At 46.3% G+C, this 19,073-nt stretch overlaps 1 protein-coding gene across 1 annotated transcript in view; it reads left to right on the forward strand.

Annotated features, from left to right (window-relative positions):
• The window catches only part of cux2b (cut-like homeobox 2b), a 74,226-nt gene extending 57,057 nt beyond the window's left edge, over positions 1-17,169 (forward strand). Inside the window, exons 5-22 of the mRNA XM_071522043.1 lie at positions 3,469-3,609; positions 4,005-4,158; positions 4,990-5,066; positions 5,488-5,554; positions 7,435-7,483; positions 8,210-8,314; positions 9,055-9,246; positions 9,376-9,434; positions 9,532-9,580; positions 9,816-9,915; positions 10,175-10,810; positions 11,318-11,419; positions 11,599-12,434; positions 13,836-14,001; positions 14,854-15,177; positions 15,307-15,495; positions 15,842-16,118; positions 16,356-17,169. Of these exons, the coding sequence (XP_071378144.1) occupies positions 3,469-3,609; positions 4,005-4,158; positions 4,990-5,066; positions 5,488-5,554; positions 7,435-7,483; positions 8,210-8,314; positions 9,055-9,246; positions 9,376-9,434; positions 9,532-9,580; positions 9,816-9,915; positions 10,175-10,810; positions 11,318-11,419; positions 11,599-12,434; positions 13,836-14,001; positions 14,854-15,177; positions 15,307-15,495; positions 15,842-16,118; positions 16,356-17,169 (4,337 nt within the window). The remainder of the gene's footprint in view (positions 1-3,468; positions 3,610-4,004; positions 4,159-4,989; positions 5,067-5,487; positions 5,555-7,434; positions 7,484-8,209; positions 8,315-9,054; positions 9,247-9,375; positions 9,435-9,531; positions 9,581-9,815; positions 9,916-10,174; positions 10,811-11,317; positions 11,420-11,598; positions 12,435-13,835; positions 14,002-14,853; positions 15,178-15,306; positions 15,496-15,841; positions 16,119-16,355) is intronic.
• Positions 17,170-19,073: the final 1,904 nt, after the last annotated feature.

Raw genomic sequence — 19,073 nt, forward strand, 5'->3', positions numbered from 1 at the left:
TTGGTACTTCTTTTTTTTTTTTTTTCCTATGTCATCTTGTGTTAATTTTAAATGCTGTCTAGCTCTGGCTCTAGTCTTTGTTCAGAGCTTTAAAATGTCTCGGTATTGATGTCATTCCTTCTCCGTCCTTCAGTCTGTCAAACAAAGACATGGAACAGAAACAAAAGAGCAGGTTAAGAAGTTTCTCTTTCAGCTTTGTTTTGTTGACGTATAAAAGCCACCGCTTCCCACAATCTTTTTTTTTTTTTTTTCATTCCACCTCTCTTTTTTTAGTATTCTCTCACTCCTTTTTCCACTTCAAGGTAAAGTGAGACTTCGGTTTGCTCTCTGAATATCAAGTGCTCGTTGGTTTAAAATGCACCACAAACAGACAAGTCATGTTTATGGATCTGTTGTGAGAGGATTCTGCTGTATTCTACAAACTAATCCTTCACTGATATCAGAATAAAGGCGGCAGCTATTTATCCGCGCGTACCTTATATTCCTTTACATTCCCTGTGAAGGTGGAAGTAACGACTTGGTGTTCTGTCAACCTAGTTTTGGTCCTTGACAACAATATTACAGCAGTGTTACTGTTTGTTGCAGCAGCGGCAGAGAGTGTTTATGGACCTTGAAGTCCACTCAGAGGAAAAAAAAACAAGACTGTTTTGAATGAAAAGAAAAAACCTTGAAGCACAGCCTTGTAAATTAATTTGTTCGTGTTGTATGATGGGAACACAGCTGGCCTCATTAACATGCGCACAACAAATAATTATAGCGTTTTTTTTTTTTCTCTCTCTCCAGCCAGCCAGTGCCTGGCTAATGGGCTTGCTGGGTTAATTATGTCAGAGCGTAATTACACAGGGCCCAGGGAGACATAATGGTGCACCCCGCTGCGCCCACACCGCCTAATGATGGTGTATCGCTGACAGGGCCAAGACGGACCGCCCCGACACACCTGCTTGTCTTGGCGCGCACCACCCCGGTCCACCCCCACCCACCTCGGCACACATCCTGAACCTGTCCGCCGTCTTTTCGCGGTCCCTTCCACGTGCCGCCCGGTCAGCCGCCCAGCCTCTGACAGGCTCTGGCGGGGTCCTGCTCACCCTGGGCTGGAGTCTCACCCAGAGAACTGCCTCCCGCTGTGCGAGATGAGCAATAGCAGAGAAACAGCAGCCCAGTGGCCGCTAGAAAGCAGCTACAGTAATACAGCACAGAGTGGCATGGCAATCTTATTATCGCTCAGCTGAAGTGATGAAACTCGATATCAACGCAGTTGAGATCGCACAAAAACCTTAGGGTAATGCTAACTATTTTTTTTAGGTAGTAGCAAGTTGGGTGTAAGAATAGTCCAGTTTACGACTAACTGAGGCTCACTTTAATGGCAGGATCCTGAATGACCTTACTCAACCTCCTCATAGCATTCTGCTCTTCCCAGTCGCTTTGATTCATGTAGAGATGGACCTGTGTTTCACAGGAGAAAATGATGTATTAAATGTGCTGTGATTTATTAGCCTGAAAGAGGTGCTGTTGCCCGATCCGTTATCATGACCTCAGAGCAGACATCCAATCATCCATAATTAAGATAAGGGAGGAATTAAAAAATGAACCGTTTGTTTGCATGGAGAGTGATGCGACTCACTCAGTGTACATAATGTTGGGTCGGCTATGTCTTATTTCTTGATTAGGAGGAAAGTGAGCAATTCAAGTGTCTCCTCGGGATAGTGTGGAATTCCATTCAGCCTCCTCCGTTGCAGTTTTGATTTGGTGGATTTAGCGAGTCCTGAGCCCAGAGCTGCCCTGAAACCAGGCTCCAGCGCTGCCTATTAGCTACATCAATTAGTAGCTGTATTCTCCATAGTTATCGGCAGTCTTCCTGGACTCTTCTCCAGTAACTGTATATCCGGAGCCCTCAGAGAGTACTCCTGCTGCTCCACTTTGACGGGGGTTAATTTTGTATACAGACTTAAGTTATATCCCTTCACTTTAAATTTGACTTTACTTTACTCCCCTGCTACTGATTGATAATCCTGGCTTGTCCATGTGTGAGAGATCCCTTACTATAATCTCTGTCCTTTGATCATTAAAAGTTGAAAGGATATATGGGAAAGAGGCTGATAAAGTGATTTCTGTGACAGTGGGTCGATGGAATAGCAGTGCTTTAAGTCATCCTGTTTGTCTTAGAAGAGCTGTGCTCTTAATAGTGATGTCCCTTGTGACTGATGCAATATCTCCACAGTTGGTGTAACAATGAATGCAGACAACGTTTGACTGTAAACGGTCCTGGGAAAAATAGCTCAATCAATTAAATGGCCCAAAATGTTTTTCTGATGAAAATGCAGATATGGTGAGCTGCAATATGGCCAGTATTTCAACAAATTGCACATTTTAGAAGTTGTGTGTCTCTGATGAGCATTTTATTTTCGTGGCCTGCTGGCTGAGAGTTTGCATTCTCTCTGTGGCGTCTGGTGAAGTTTAAACGTCCGTGGCTCCAACTCCCTATGAAAAGTCACTTCAGTCAGTGCCCATACTGAAGAAGGGATCCAATTGGGTTCCTCACAGAAGTCTAAGATGAGTGGATGAAAGCTGTGGGAGAAAAGTTTGTGCAGCAAAGCAGCGATTTTCCTCCTCTTTTAGAGTTTTGAAGGGCTGCGGTGTGTGTATGTGAGCGTGTGTGCGTGTGCGTGTGGCTCTACATCTTGCCTCCCCCCTTGTCAAGGAGCTCCCCTGAGCCTCCCTCTCTGTGCTTTGGCACTAGAAGTCACCTCCTTTGGTGTTCGGCAGGCAGGTACACAACAGGAGCAGCTCTCTCTCTCTGAGCTGTTGAACTTTTCGGGAGGGGAAGAAAGGGAAGGGGAAGATTAAAAACAGCCCTGTGATGTGGAGTGCCGAGCCGCCTCCTGAGAATTCCTGGCATAATAATTTAAATGATCAAATGATACAGAGGAGACTTGTTAGCTGAGAAACAGCCTCCTAGTTGGCCCCATGGGCCCGGTGCTGCCGCGCATGCATTGCAAAACAGCTCCTCTGTTGTGCTAAAGAATCCCGCTTTTTTTTTACCCCCTTTTCAGGAGCAGACTTTTTCTACACTTTGCCTAGGTGTATACTTGGGACTTAAGTCCCTGTCATATTTTCATGGCAATCTTTTAGTGTTCTTTATCATTTATCAGCCAATGAGAAGACTCATTAGATTTGATTTCTGTACATTTGAAGGGTCGGAACAGTACTCGTGTCATTAGGTCCAGCCTGTGAAAATTTCAAAGGCGCCTCAGTGGGGAAAGTCTAAGAGTCACTCTTTGGAACCAAGTCTCAGTGGAATAGTCTGCTACTGTTGAAACTGCCATGCAGAAAACCCTGTAATGTGCTTTATAGACAGCGCGCACAGTAAAACAGCTATTTTGCTTGTTTTGAAAAAAAATCTAGCGCACGGATGTCATTTGAATCGTCGTATCTCTTTCTAGAGAGATTTGTGTGCGTCTGTTTTGGCAGATCCAGCTCCCCTGCTGGAGGCCACACACACCCTGGAGGAGAGGCTGCAGCAGCTGCAGAGTTCGGCCCCGGACAGCGAGGCCCTGGTCCGAGAGATCAGCGGGCACTGGAAGAAACACCTGGAGTGCCTTGACAAGACAGGTCAGGCCAAAATCATGCAAGGCAGAGAGCAGGCCTAACTCAGTGCTAATTTTTGAGGCAGAATCAAAGTGGCCCTTGACAGTAAGCTTTTTTCTTTTGACAGTAAACGATACACACTCAGATACAAGAAGGATAAACTGTCTCACGGTGCCAATATTCAATGGCAGTGCAATATAAGCACTCACGGGGGTGCTATGCAGGCTGCAAATTCTGGAAAAGTTATGAAAATGAATTTGACATTTTCCAGGCCTTAAGAAGCTTATGAATTGCACAAAAATGTCTGGAAAAAGTATGGAAAATGTTCAGCTTAAGGGGGATATGTCATATTTCCCTGTGAATATCGCAGCACCAGGCTGACTCTGTTAAACTCACGGCAGCTCTTCCCCTGCACACAGAGCCCACACAGGAGGGAGCAGCAGTATCGGGGGCAGCGGTGACAGCAGAGGGCTCGGCATCCAGCCCTCCAGCCTCCCTGATGACCCCCAACAGCACACCGGCTCCCGGGGCCCCAGGCTCCCCACAGCAGAACTACCAGGACCGGGCTGAGGGGTGAGAACCACTGACGCCTCCTGCCTCTGTCTGACAAGGATTATAGTTTTATATGGGATTTTTTTTCTATATTTCTCTTCCATTGAAAGAGCTGAATCAACCTGCTCAACCACCTGTGCCGCCCGAGTCCTATAGGCTAGTTTAGTTTAGTTGTTTTTAAAAAATACAATATGTGCATGTATTTTAAAATGATCAAGAATAGCCCAATAAAGTCCCAAATGTTTTTTACAACACTAGAAATGTTTTATGCTACTTAAAGCTACAATATGCAACATTAAAATAATAATAAATAGGACCAGTCCGTGTCTGTGACCCTGGGTATACATGCCTAAATCCCCCCGTTTGGCTTAACTTGGCTTTTCAATTTTGTTAGGGATATATTTGGGCCGCATACCATTTGCTGTGGGTGCGGCCAGCAGTGAGATGGGTTGTGGCTGTCAAGGTGAGGCTAGCAGCCACAGTGCAGGGAAGTAAAAAAAACAAAACAGCAATGGTAGAAAGCAGTATGAAAAGAAAGTACAGCAAAACTAAATGTGCGTCAGATAAAATCCATTCAAAAACAAGGTGAACATCGGCATTGCTTTTCTGCAGCTCCTGCAGATAGTCTGCGTTCGGCTGCTTGTTGTGGCTTTACGGAGCGATCCTCAGGCTAGATGTCATTTCATAGTAGGCAGCTCATCAAGTTGGGTGACAACTATTGGGGTGGGAACTCAGGGGGAGGAGGGCGGGACTAACAGCACATTTCCTGTCTCAAGGCGAAAAGTTGTATATTGTAGCTTTAAATGTGTGGACATTAAGTGGTGAAAGACCTGACAGCGTTTCTTGTCTCAGGGAGGAAGAGAGTGCTGATGTTAGTTTGGCTGACAGACTATCAGAGGCCGAGGAGAGGATCAAGGTTCTGCATTCATGTAAGTGGTTTTAACATTGGCACGTAGCGCTTATCTTTCTTCTCAACCTTTTAAAGACCCAATTTATCATTGCAGTATGGTGCCCTCTATTGAAACACGGCCACCCCGCTGCCGCTTTGTTTACATAGTGATTTAGAATGAAGACATTTTTTCTTACAGAATTTTTTTTAGAGGTTTTGATGCAAGACCTGACAGTATGTAACCTGCTCAATGTGAGTTTTCCATGAATTCTGACACAGTAAAAGGTTTGCTTACATAGGCAATGTTAAGTAAAACCAACCTGTATTTTAAGTGGGTTCTCTTCAAGAAAATATATGAATGTACCAAAATTTAGATGGTCAAATAAATTCTGGAATGTAGCTTTTACATTTTGTGTTTTTTTTAAGTTCATATCTCACTTCCCCTGTCTGCCCCTCAACAGCACTGAACACTGCGCAGACAGAGCTGCTGGACCTGCGGTGTAAATACAACCAGGAGATGACTAACAAGTAAGAGTCTGCTTCTACTTTTATATTGTGTGTTTACTTATCCATATTGTTCTGACGCACTTTTATATCGTCCAATCCCCTCCACTTGTGGCAGTACAAACACTGCCACCTCTATGGCCTTCTTCAGTGGTGCCCATTGTAGCACTTTAAGTGTTAAAACCACTCTTCTCTTTTCCCTATATAAACTCATGTCCAGTGTAGAACTAAGGAATGCCATTGTAAAGGCGGCGTGAGAGTGACTCAGCCACTAATGCAGGTCGATGAGAGAGGTCTGTGTTTGCCTCCACTGGCAGCTGGGCCTTGACAGCCCTCAAGAAGAATTGCTCCATTTAAAGATTGCTTCAGAAAACACTCTACCTTGTCCTGGTCTTTGAGCGCAATGTATCCACCGCACGCCTGAAATGAATCTGAGCTTGTATGAAGGATGTCGATAGACATTCAAAGTAAACACTCCTTTGTTTGGGTTGTGCTCCAGAGCACAGTCAGCCGCTGCTAATGGATTTTCTCCCAGGCTTAATCCATGGCGCAATTGAACTGATGTTTCTAGACCCACTGCCATCCATTTTGTTGGATTGGACACATTTTCAGTTTGGCCTTACCTTTCATGTGCAGCTGCAGCTCAAAAGACCATCTCAGTTATGTGGCTCATCATGCAGTGTGTGTGTGTGTGTGCTGTCCTGGGCAGATTCCAGTAGGTTGACAGTAGCTAAGCCACTGACCCCATCGCTCCAGCTGCAGTTATCCCTCCCTGACCCCAAGCCTCTGAACACCAGGCCTGCCTCTATTACTCTCACTGACTGTTTCCTCAATGTTGATAAGAAAGACTATTTGTCTGCTTCGGCTTGAGTAGCTGAGCAGGTAATCAATACAAAACATTTTCCGTAGTGCACAAGTTCATTAAACGTGGAGCTGACACCTGTTACTGTTTGCTGTCAGCAGGGCGCCATCTATCCTGGGCTTATTGATAGGGCCTGGTCATGGCTGGGACCCTCAGAAACCTGGGCTGGGTAACACTGATGCTAATTAATGCCAAGAATAGGAAACAGTTTGGTTTGAGACACAGAGTCACAGCATCCCACTGATTCTACATCTCACTGTAGAAATATTGTTGTATTGTGCTTTCTTGAGTACTTTTGATACCACGGTTGCATTGGATTATTACAGTTTTAGGTAATGTTGAGAGATGAGATGAAGGGAGCAGAAAGGTACAAACATATGAGAGAAGAGAAGATGGTTAGGTTGAATGAAATTTGTTTAATATGGATTAAAAAAAGAGTCTGATATGTTCTTTGAACAAATTTGGTAGAAAGGATTTCTTTGTCCTGAAACCTCAGAAACCTATGTGCATATTTACATCAATCACACCATCCTCGTTAATTTATCCTTCTCTACCTTTTGAAAATCAGGTCCCATGTGTGCAAAAGGAAACTGTTGAACTTCAAACAAGCCTCATGAATAATCTTACTGAGCTGCTATTTAAATTAGACTTCTCTGATTGTTAGATGTATGGAGGCAAGTTGAGGTTCAATCTCAGCAGAGTTCTGTGGGCAGGAATCAGCCATCCATCCACCCTGTCAGCCGCTCTGTCTGTGGCCCTGAAGGGGCAGCACAAGGGCCGTCATATTTGGCTGAGGTTGGGCTCTATAATGAATAAGAATTCCTCTGTTAGTAAAAACATGTGATGACTTGATCGCTGTGAATTTGGTTTTGAGAGGAATTCTATAATTAACAAGATGTGTGACGACAACACTTGGGCTGGATTTCGGCTGAACGCTGTGTAGAGTGAGAACAGCTCCTCAGTGACCCTGTGGCGCTCTGTCTGTGTGTGTGTGTGTGTGTGTGTGTGTGTGTGTGTGTGTGTGTGTCTGTCTGTGTTCCAGGGCAGAGGAGGTTGACGCCATCATGACGAACCTCGAGAAGGCGAACCAGGTGAGTGCAGTCTTCCTCTGCACTTCTCTGATTGAGATGCTCCTTCGTTAAGGTAATCACTCCTGTAATCAAGCCTTGGCTTTAATTAGACACCCTGCGTCCTGCGCCTGCTCTGAGCGCTCCCCCCCCCCCCCCCCCTCCTCCCACTTCCCCTCCCCTGAGTGTGTGATTAGCGAGTGTAAACCTGAGCCCCCGTCGGTGGGCGCACCATGGCAGCACGGCTCCACTCAGCAGAGGACAGGAGACTGCCGAGCGCGATTGATGCCGGAGCGCCGAGCGCCGGGGCTCTTAGTTACCTCATTGCCTTGATTGCTTCCTATGCTAGTGATACCTCTTCTCTTCTGTTTCTTTCTTCTCCTCTCTCTCTCTCTCCCTCCCTCTCTCTCTCTCTCTGGCTTTCTCTCTTTTCCTCACTCTGTTGCTCTCCGCCAGCAGCTCCTAGATAAATGTTCTCAAAATGAATCATTAATTAGCAGGCCGGGTGTGACAGAGCAGGTAAACAGTTTGGGGAAAAAAGTGGGCTGACTAAACAGCCCTCTCAGCAGAATGAAGTGGTGGCTGCACTCGTCTGCTTGGGCCCCTGCTCAGATTTTCGCTCAGTTCTAAATTTCAGAGCAAGGGCGCCCTTTGATTTATGTGTATGCTCTCACCTTGATCATCTCAGCAGCCAATTGATATGGTCGGTGTATGAAAATTGTAACGCTGTGATGCGGTGTCTGTGTGTAGAGAGCGGAAATGGCCCAGAGGGAAGTGGAGAGGCTAAAGGAGCAGCTGGCCAGTGCCCAGAGTGCCACCCCAGGGAGCTGCCATCCAGCAGAGGGCACTAGCAGGGTAAGAATAGCACATCTTCACTTTTTAAAGTGGTAATCCGCTATTTTTTTTTCTTCTATCTTTGGTGCCAAGCGCTCATTGCTGTGGTGTTTCTGCACTGCACTTCCCAAATATCACCTGTCAATCAAACAGTATGGGTGGTACTGTGAAGATTTTCTGTTGATGCAGTTTGAGTTTCTGTAGGTGGCGCTCTTTTCTTTGTTTGTTCAACCATGGTGGCTATCACTGCTCATGCTAACTACCCGGTTCTTCTTCTATTGATTCCAAACAAACCGTTGTTGCTGCCTGCACAATGTAAAGCGCATCACTTCCTGTGTGCCAGAGGATTTTCCCACGAAACACCAACGGGTGTTTAGAGCAGCAAATGTAGAAGCTTTCATGAACTGGTTATAGGTTGAGTCACTGTTGTGTTATATCAATTGGCAATAGCAAAACAGACATTTATTTACATCAAAATGTGGGTGGACTATTACTTTACCATCTCTTAATTATCAGATAGCCCCATCAGTATATGCAACCACCTAGGATAATGATAATGCATTTCTAAATTAACATAAGTGTTACATAATTATCACTGCTGAAGTAAAATTCTCTCATCTTCCAAGTGTCTGAATTATATCAACACTGAGGAGGAGGTGAATTACTAGGTGGCCTCTCAGCCTTTTCTCTCCCGCTCAGTGTCTTTATCTCTGTTTTCTCACTCTCACACCCTCTCTCACATTTCCCTCTCGCCCTGTCAGGAGAGGGATGAGAAGGGTGAGGTGTTGCCCTCCCAGCTGGAGGCTGCCTTGCTGGCTAAAGACCGCGAAATCCTCCGTCTTCTAGAGAACGTTCAGCGGCTGCAGTTCACACTACAGGAAGTGCAAGAGACCTCCGCCAATCAGATCCTAGAGCTGGAACGCCAGCTGGCCTATAAGACAGAAGCTATAGAGGTGAGTGGCTCCGACACATCAGAAGTGCCAGTGCACGACAAACACCTGCACAGCTTTTGGTGGCTCTGATTATTAATGAGACTCTTTTAATGTCAAATGAAACGTGCCTCTTCTCTTTTTCCATTTCAGAGATTAGAAGCTAAACTGCAATCCCAGATGGACTATGAAGAGATTAAAACAGAACTCAGGTGAGAGTTTGGTGGAGGTGGAATTTGTAACTTCCTGATAACATGAATTTAAATCTAACAACTGGACTTGCTCACGGTGCTTTGTTTCCCCCTTTAGCATCCTGAAGGTAATGAAGCTGGCCTCTGCAAATGGCAGCTCATCCCAGGTATGTGCTCCTGTTGATACAGCAGTATTAAACAAGAGTAGTCTGCTTTTTAACAAACCAGACCTTTGTTTTCTTCTTAATGTTCCTCTGGTGTCAGGGAAGAAAAACTACAGCAGTGCCATTGAATGCCTCAGTGACCGTCATCCATTGTAAGGATATCTACAGCCACTATAATTGATTCATTGAAAATTAACGGCTTTTGCATGTGTGTGTGTTTGTGTGCATGTGTGTGTAGGATTCTGCCAAGGCTGCAGAGGCTCTTTTGCTGGATAAAGAAGCCTTTCTTCCATCTCACAAGTACCTGGTGGATAAAGCCCGAGTCTTGCACAGCAATGGTACAACAATTGCATCTCTATCCTGCTCACTGATTAAAAGTTTTGAAAAGCCAGGATGTGTATCTAAATAGACAGGTTTTTTTTGCAAAGTCTGAATCATATCGTTGTCCATGTCGTTAGAATGCAGTCAGTTAATTCATTAAATATCTGTTATCAGCTAGATAATTGCTGGTTTTGAACCGTCTCTACTGAAGCCATGCAGCTGTATGTGTAAATTATATCTAAGCTCGGTCAGTAAGCTTGTGCTTTCTGCCACCAGATGACGACCAGTCCGAGGATTCAGTTAGGGAGGTGGGCAGGCCGCCCGGCTCCCACTCCTCTTCCTCCCAGGCGGACGGCCGTGCCTCCCCCAGCCCCGGCCCCCCCACCCTGGACGGGTCGTCCTCCAGCCACGATCTGCCCCGTCCCTTCTCCGTGTCGCCATGCTCCGGGGACCGGCTGTCAGGAGACCACATCCTCCACAAGCAGCTCCTCTCCCCGCTCTTTAAAAAGGAGGGCAGCGGCCTCATGGCTTTCCCCACCGCCCTGTATGCAGCCAAAGCCGCCCTCATGTCAGCCAATCAGGGACCTTCGGGGGCAGGCGGCATCGAAGCCGGCCTGCCCAGCGACCAATCAGAAAGCGGCAGCTCGACCGCGGGCGACGATGACCATCTGGACACGGCGGAGATCGCCTTCCAGGTGAAAGAGCAGCTGCTGAAGCATAACATTGGGCAGCGTGTGTTTGGTCACTATGTGCTGGGCCTCTCCCAGGGCTCGGTCAGCGAGATCCTGGCCCGGCCCAAACCCTGGAGGAAGCTGACAGTGAAAGGCAAAGAGCCTTTCATTAAGATGAAGCAGTTCCTCTCTGATGAACAGAACATCCTGGCTCTCCGGACCATCCAAGTCCGCCAGAGAGGTGAGTGAGCAGGACCCGTGTCAGAGAAATGATAGTGACAGGGAATCTTGGAAAAACATGCAGGTCCAGCTGGGGAAAAAAACAATATACTTAACTGAGAGTGTTCACGGGATTTAACCTTATGAGCAAGTGGAGTGTATGAAGCTAAGGTATAGCAGTTGCAGTTTTTTAGAGCAGATTTAGTCATGCAGTCTTGTTTTGGTGGCTTAGCTACTGGACCCGTGTACGTATAAACCTTCTAATCTACTTGGACCACATCCCTAACTTCTTCATGGCTTCCTCTGCCATGTTTGTAGTGTTACTTTTAAACTTTGTTTTCTCCCTAGATTCACAGCTTTTGAAAGTTGAGCTTCCCGTATACTGCAACCTCAGACAGCACGCTCTCAAAGGCAGCCATTGATCTACCAGTCAAAAGCAAAGCCTTGGAACTGCTCTCTGATCAACCATCCCACTCACCCCCTCCTCCCTCTCTCTATCTCTATCTCTTTCTGTTACCCTCTGTGGCAGGGAGCATCACTCCTCGCATCCGAACTCCTGAAACTGGGTCAGACGACGCCATCAAGAATATCCTGGAGCAGGCCAAGAAGGAGATCCAGTCCCAGAGGGGAGGTGAGAAAGGAGCTGGATGCGATAAGTCATAGTTCAAAGTCATAATGAGAGATTTATTTTTTTTCATTGCCGATGATATTCACTATTTTAGCGCATCCTTTTTTTAATGTTGTCAGTTAAAGGTGGTAAAGGTGGATAGAGTGTGCTTCAGTGTAAGTGTGTGGCTCTTTGTTGTTCAGGTGATGGCAAGGCGTCTCTGAACAGCTCATCAGGCAGAAGCAGTAATGGGGCAGGCAGCAGCTCTGACGACACCATAAAGAGCATCCTAGAACAGGCCAGGAGGGAGATGGAGGCGCAGCAGCATGCCCTGATGGAGATGGAGGTCTGCGGCAGAGCCTCCACCGCCAGCACCGGAGCTCAGGTGGAACGTCTGGGGCCCCCAGAGCGCTCTAAGGGCCCGCCTTTACACACCTTCATCAAACAGGAGGAAGGGGGCGCTGTTACTGTGTGCATGGCCAACCCCATCAGCAGCCCCCAGACCCCCCTCAGCGTCCTGTCCCCGGCCGCCTTCGTCCAGAACATCATCCGCAAAGTCAAATCGGAGATCGGCGAGGCGGGCACCTACTTCGACCAGCACTGGTCTCTGGAGCGTGGGCCGCTGGTGCTGGGCGGCGGAGGCGGCGGCTCTCGGCCTTCCGTCTCTCCCTCCGTGTCCTCCTCCTCCTCCGGGCCGTCTGCCTTGCCCCGGCCCTGGCCCCGCCTGGAGAACGGCGAGTGCCTCCCCAACAGCGAGGAGGCCTCGGCGGCCGAAGACGAGCCGGGGCTGGGCCGGCCCGTGGAGGTGAAGGTGGAGTCGGACGCGTCGGTAAGCGGGGAGTCCCCGGGCCCCGGCCCCGGGCGGCTTTCCTACTACCCGGCCTACATCCCCCGTGCCCTCAAGCCCACCGTACCTCCCCTGACCCCAGAGCAGTATGAGATGTATATGTACCGGGAGGTGGACACCATCGAACTGACCAGGCAGGTGAAGGAGAAGCTGGCAAAGAACGGCATCTGTCAGAGGATCTTTGGAGAAAAGGTCAGATGTTGCTCTTTCATATTAATAAAAAATACACACATGCTGCAGTGCAATTCATCCTGCAGGTGCAAGGCAGAACCTGTCCATACAGAAGATGATAGAATCCACGTTGTATTAAGAATTATCAAAACAATGTATCGATTGATTAAATATATTGATTGGGAGGGTAATACATTTCAAGGCGATATTAGATATATCAATTTGGTGCATTCTTAATAGGGAACACAGATATTATTCTGTCTTCTATAATACTAGATCCATTGATATATAATATATATACACATATACATAATATATGCCCACATTGATATTGAAACCTATATAGATATTGTCAGTTTTTCCCAAACCCATAAACCAGAGAAAAAAAACAAAATACAATTTGGAGCTATTCCACAGACAATGAACGGGAGACAAATTTTGTGGAGCCACAGATATTTTGCTTGCACCTTTATACTCCATGAACTATGTTCTGTAGTAGTGTTATCAGTTCAGCACTAGAAAATACACCTTTATTTCCAGAAAATCCCTCTGGGTGTTCTCCTAGGCACCTTTGTCATCTTTGTCATTCATTGTCTAAGGAGCGGATGGAGGAGATATTACAGATTTTATGGAACAGATTTTACATCTTGGAAGATATCAAGAGTCCAAATCTTAATTCTCTGGTTTATGCCTTCTGGTGAGAGATGGCCATATTTATTAATATTGATTTGACTGTCGTAAACCATAGGAATAAATAATGCATTCTTAAAGCTCCCACTTTAAGTTCAAGACACTGAAGCAATTTCTATAAACCAGTGGTTCTGACACACACAGGTGTGTGTCACACAGGTGTGTGTCAGAACCACTGGTGTGTTTTCTTCTTTGTTCTACACACTGGTGTGTGTTGAGATTTTGTTCAAAAATAAAAAAAAAGTAGACTGGCATAGAAAAATATAACATCAACTTATTTTAAATGTGCCATGTTGGTTCATGACTACACATATTCTACTAATTAATGCATTTTGGACATTGTCCAATCTTTAATTTCTCATGATCATACAAGTCCCTATGTGACATTCTAAATGATCAATACCTTGATGAACTGTGGATCATTTTGTTTTACCTTGATGAAGTGTGCTGCAGCTCTGAGAAAGTTTAGAGCAGCTGTGTTTGAATATGCTCAACATAAATACTTATGGTATGTTGCTTCCCTCTAGTGGTTGTTCGCTGAATGTGTATCACTGAGGTCATTTCACATGGTGTTCTTAACCTCCCTGTAGCAAAGAGATTGCTTCTTTTGTAATAATAATTTGGGAAATGAATTAATCTTGGACTGCAATGGACTAATTCTGCTTTTGGTGCTGGCATTGTAGCAGATGGTGCGCTCAGTCCCAATATATGAACTTGTATTGTGTGGTACAGGTCCTGGGTCTTTCTCAGGGCAGCGTGAGCGACATGCTGTCCCGGCCCAAACCCTGGAGCAAGCTGACCCAGAAAGGCAGGGAGCCCTTCATCCGTATGCAGCTGTGGTTACTGGACCAGCTCGGCCACAGCCTCATCCAACTCCCTAACCAGGGCCACGCTCAGGGTGAGACACACTCTGCAACACACACTCGCATCTGTGAAAACACACAAGCACAATGCCTCAGGAGCTGTTAGAATACTTTGAAATACCAAATATTCAAAATAAATTGAAAATGCGTGGATTTGTTTTACAAATTACCCTGTACAGTCAAATACACATGGAAATGTGTATGTTTTAATGGCATGTGTCAAATACACGTGTTCCATAATTACATCCATCTTTCCTTTGTTATGCCCATTTGGTTAACTGTTCATTTCAGAAGTCTGTCATACAAAATGAGGGTCTACTGTACAAACATGCATACATGCACAAGAGCTTTGATACTATGTTTGGGGAAAGCTAGTTAATTTGAATGTATGAGTGCGGAATACAGTTTACCACTTTTTAGGCTGACATAAATCTTTCCGGTACAGTAGTAGTAATATACATAATAGTAAGTATTACCACACTGATGTTTTATGAGGATGGGGTAAAAAGCAAATAATGTTTGTCTCAAAATATTATTGATTTTTGTTTATATTATTTGCCTTATGATCACTGACTGGAGGTGATAGTTACTGACCTTTTTATTTAGCATTACAACCCTGGGTATATTGTGTATCTTTTTTTCTGAATAGGCATATTGTTACATGAAATGTGTCTCCCAAACAACTGTTTGCTATACCATATTTGTGCCTTTCAACAGCTGAAAACAGCAAAACTTTAATTTTCCAAACTATTCCCTTTGAGGGCAGAGAAACATTGTCGCAGTGGTTCACTGTTTATGCTTTGGGTACAGTACAAAGTGAGACTTCTGCAGTGGTTTCATCCTGGCTAGAGGCTCATGTGTTGTTGTGCGATACATCCTACCTCCAGATAAAAGCCCAGTGACGGCCCAGTCCTCGCCCTCCCCGCCCCCGAGCCCAGCGGAGAGCCACCCCAGCCCGCTGGTTGAACCGGTCAGCTTGGCCCTGGAGAGCAGCAAGGAGAACCAGCAGCCTGAGAGTCTGAGTCTGGGGCTGGGGCTGGGGCTGGGGCTGCCCCCCCACCCAGAGGGGGGGAAGTCCACTCCCAGTCTCATGGCCCTGCATCAGCCCACCACCCCACTGGGCATCCAGGAGCTGGTGGCCATGTCTCCAGAGCTGGACACCTACGCCATCACCAAGAAGGTCAAGGAGGTGCTGACAGACAACAACCTTGGTGAGTCTGTGCAGACTTAGAGCATCGCATTTTTAAAGGTTTACATTGTCAGGTTAAACTGACACACCTTACAGATGCATAGATAAGTACTGTACATGTGTTGTTTACACAGCAGTATGTGTCCCACAGGCCAGCGTCTGTTCGGGGAGAGCATCCTGGGTCTGACTCAAGGCTCAGTGTCAGACTTGCTCTCCAGGCCCAAACCTTGGCACAAGCTCAGCCTGAAAGGCAGGGAGCCTTTTGTCCGCATGCAGCTGTGGCTCAATGATCCTCACAATGTCGACAAGCTGAGGGACATGAAGAAGATGGAGAAGAAAGGTGGGCTTATGGCACTTTTTGTACATGCACTGATCCAGTGTTTATTGTGTAACTAGTCCATACCCGGGGATCCGTGCGCCACAACTCCGCGCAGACTTGCCAAAAATGCGCATAAACAGCGTAAATTTGGGAAAATGGAAAAATCTGCTTCGTCAGTCCCTGCCTATGCCAATGCTCAATGCCCATGTGCAGTTTCAGATTGATTGGCCAACCCATTGAGGAGCAAAATGGATGCAGACAGACAGACAGAAGGACAGAATTTTCCTCATTTTATAGTAGGATACAGTACAGAATTTGTTGGCGTTATATAATCCCCTTAACGTTGCCATCTCTGTCTTGCCTTCAGCCTACCTGAAGAGGCGGTACGGGCTGCTGAGCACCGGCTCAGACAGCGACTCGCCCAGCACTCGTTCTGAGTGTGTGAGCCCGGCCTTGGCCTCGCTGGACCTGTGCTCCTACAGCCAGGTGAAGAAGCCCCGGGTGGTGCTGGGAACCGACGAGAAGGAAGCCCTGAGGAAGGCCTACCTGCTGGAGCCCTACCCCTCTCAGAACACCATTGAGATGCTGGCCTCCCAGCTCAACCTCAAAACCAACACCGTCATCAACTGGTTCCACAACTACAGGCCAGTCTGCATTTCTTTTGACCCTTACTAATGGTTGCTTCTGCTGTGGCACCAGTACTATTGCATTTACTCTAGGTTGCTTTGGATATGAGTCTCAACTGAATATCTGAAATGTAAATGTAAATGTCCTCTATTCTGACACTTGAGTGTTTGTAGCCAAGTATGTCTGCCTTGGAGTGTTTATAGCTAAGTACGTCTGCCTTCGAGTGTCAGTCTAACAGCGTTGTTTGTGTGCAGGTCCAGGATGCGACGGGAAGTGCTGATGGAGGGTCTGCCAGACAATGACACAGACGCAGAGCACCACAGCTACTCCCCCTCAGTCACACGGAGCCCCCACTCCGATGGAGAGGAGAGGAGGCTGCAGCAGCCCTCAGGACACATCCACTCCAGCCGCCCTCTCAGCGCCAGCACCGCACTGCCTCATGTCAAACAGGAGGCAATTGACAGGGAGGACGAGGGGGAAGAGGGAAGGGAGGGCTACATGAGACAGTCGAGAGTGCAGTGTTTTTCCATGGCGGTACAATTCCCGCAGTTGAAAAGCGAGCACGAGGACTCCGTCGCCGGCTGCCGTGAGCCCCACCTGGCCGGCCAGAGCCTGAGGCAGGAAGAGGGGATGAGCAGCCAGGTTCAGGGGCTCTATGCCGGGGCGATCTCCATAGACGGCCCCCAGAGAGCCAGCCAGTCCAGGCACGAGGGGGAAGACTCCGGCAAGTCACCCGTCGACCCGGTCAGCTTCAAGGCTTCGTCCGAGCCGTGCCGCAGCAGCCTGGAGGTCTCCCTCAACTCCCCCTCTGCCGCTTCCTCACCTGGCCTCATGATGTCAGTCTCCCCCGTCCCCTCCTCCTCGGCTCCCATATCGCCCTCGCTGCCCAACCCGCCCTCAACGAGCACCAATCACAGCCTGGACCCTAACCCGCTCCCTCCCTTCCAAAGCCCCAAACTCAACAGGAGCACTCAGAGACGCAACGAGAAAATGGCCAACCTCAATAATATCATCCACAGGCTAGAGAGAGCAGCCAATCGAGAGGAAACACTGGAGTGGGAGTTTTAAGGCCACCGTCACGTGGATCTAAGTCCTGACGACCCTCACGGCACACAGGAGACTCTCAAAGAGAAGCTTCCAGAAGACTTGGAACGGAGCCTGGCTCCTGAAGGCCTGCCCTCTCAGACTGAAAACTGCTCACAGCAAACGGGAAACCAGAGCTACACATATGGCCAAATTCCCTACAAGAACTCCTAGGAAAGAAAAAAAATATTTATAAATGTGTTTTAGGTTTTTTTGATAATGCATACTACTTTGAAATATATGTGACAGCACTAGCTGTTGTTTTACCTATTGGACTTGACATGAAGACTTTTGCAGCTATGGTGTCATGAAATGTACACTGAAGTTCTGTAGATTGCCACTGGGTGAGATTAAAAAAGACCCCTGTCTTAAGCCATCAAAAGCACTATAACTATTTGAAAAGAGACATTGACCAAATTTGCTACTTTTTGAATAGCAATTTTTCAGATTTTGTCTGTAAGACGGGACAGTTTAAGTCAAGTAACATGAAATCCTACTACTGACTGAAGGATAGTCCTTTAAGACTCTAAATATTCAACATCTCGTATGTACTTAGTTTCTTGGTGATATGTTTTGAAATATTTGTAACTCACACGTATAAAATGTGGTTGTACATGTTGTAGAATTGTCTGCAATAGCCTTCTCTAAACCTGATGTAGCATGGTACTCACCTGACTCTGTTATCCTCTGTAGTTAGTCACCTGTGATATACTTGAGCAAAAACAAGAGAAAAAAAAAGTTGAAAACTCCGCAAAAAAATAACAAAAAAGGAAACGTTAAATCTAATGAGTAGAGTATTTTAGTGTTTTGTTTTTTTCTTTGAATAATCCTCGAGGTTTACAGTTTAGGGCCCTTGTGCTTTTGGTAGTAAGTGAAACATTCACTACACACGAGCACAGTTTACATGGTTTCTTTCAGACTTACCTCTCTGACCCTCTAAGGCACTGGTTCTCAGACTGTAACGGGCCAAGACACAGGACACCCGGTTACCTCAGATTATGTTGACGCACATCATGCTATGACCATGCTTTTCATTCTTATACATACACATGAGCCACCATTATTTGAATAAATGGAGGAACACTGCTTTGTATCATGCCTCAGACGCGCAGAGCTCAGACACGTAGCTAGTGGTGAGTTTTTGATGAGCAAAATCTGTCATTTCTTTCACCTTACACATGCTGCTGTTCGAAGAGACGGGGGCTAAATATTTCCCCTGTATTTGTGTATTATGACCTGACTGAGTGCTCTGAAAATGGACTGTTAGCGGATCTCTTTCTGCCCATGAATGTGCTCATTTAATGTAGCTAGAATAACTGTGTACTTGTACTATACTGATGAAGCACCTCGACTTGAACTCATTGAGATGACGTTGTTTTCATTGCGGGGCAGTTACATACAGTAAGGTTGACATGAACAACGCACCACACTACCACCGAGTTTATCTATTATGGGGCTACATGTCACAGTATTTGGGAACATGATACATACAGTATGACCTCTTATCAACATGAAAACATTCAATTTGTAAGAACACTATATCCAAGGACACAAACAGGTATCCCCTCATATTATCTTTGACCACTTGTGTATTGTGTCTATAGAAGTTTCTTTGTCATGCTTGCAAGTTGTTCTTTATGTGTTTTGCCTCTGTTTTATACTCAGAACAATTAACTAGATATTCAATACCTCGTGTATGAACTACTTACAGCACTTAGATTTTGATAATTGTGAGGAGTCAAGAAAAGTTCAAATATCAAAATTATCCTAACTTAGTGTCCACAAGTCTTTGCCTTTACTGTATCGTTGAAGTTGGTAGTAAACACTTGCACATGTCTAAATAGTTCAGAGGACTTGGATTGTATTATGTAGAGATATATATTACACAA

This window comes from Centroberyx affinis, unplaced genomic scaffold (genome assembly GCF_046629955.1).
Source record: "Centroberyx affinis isolate AG114_WGS23_722 - 3 ecotype Tasmania unplaced genomic scaffold, CSIRO-AGI_Caff_v1 ptg000950l_1, whole genome shotgun sequence".
NCBI lineage: Eukaryota > Metazoa > Chordata > Actinopteri > Beryciformes > Berycidae > Centroberyx > Centroberyx affinis.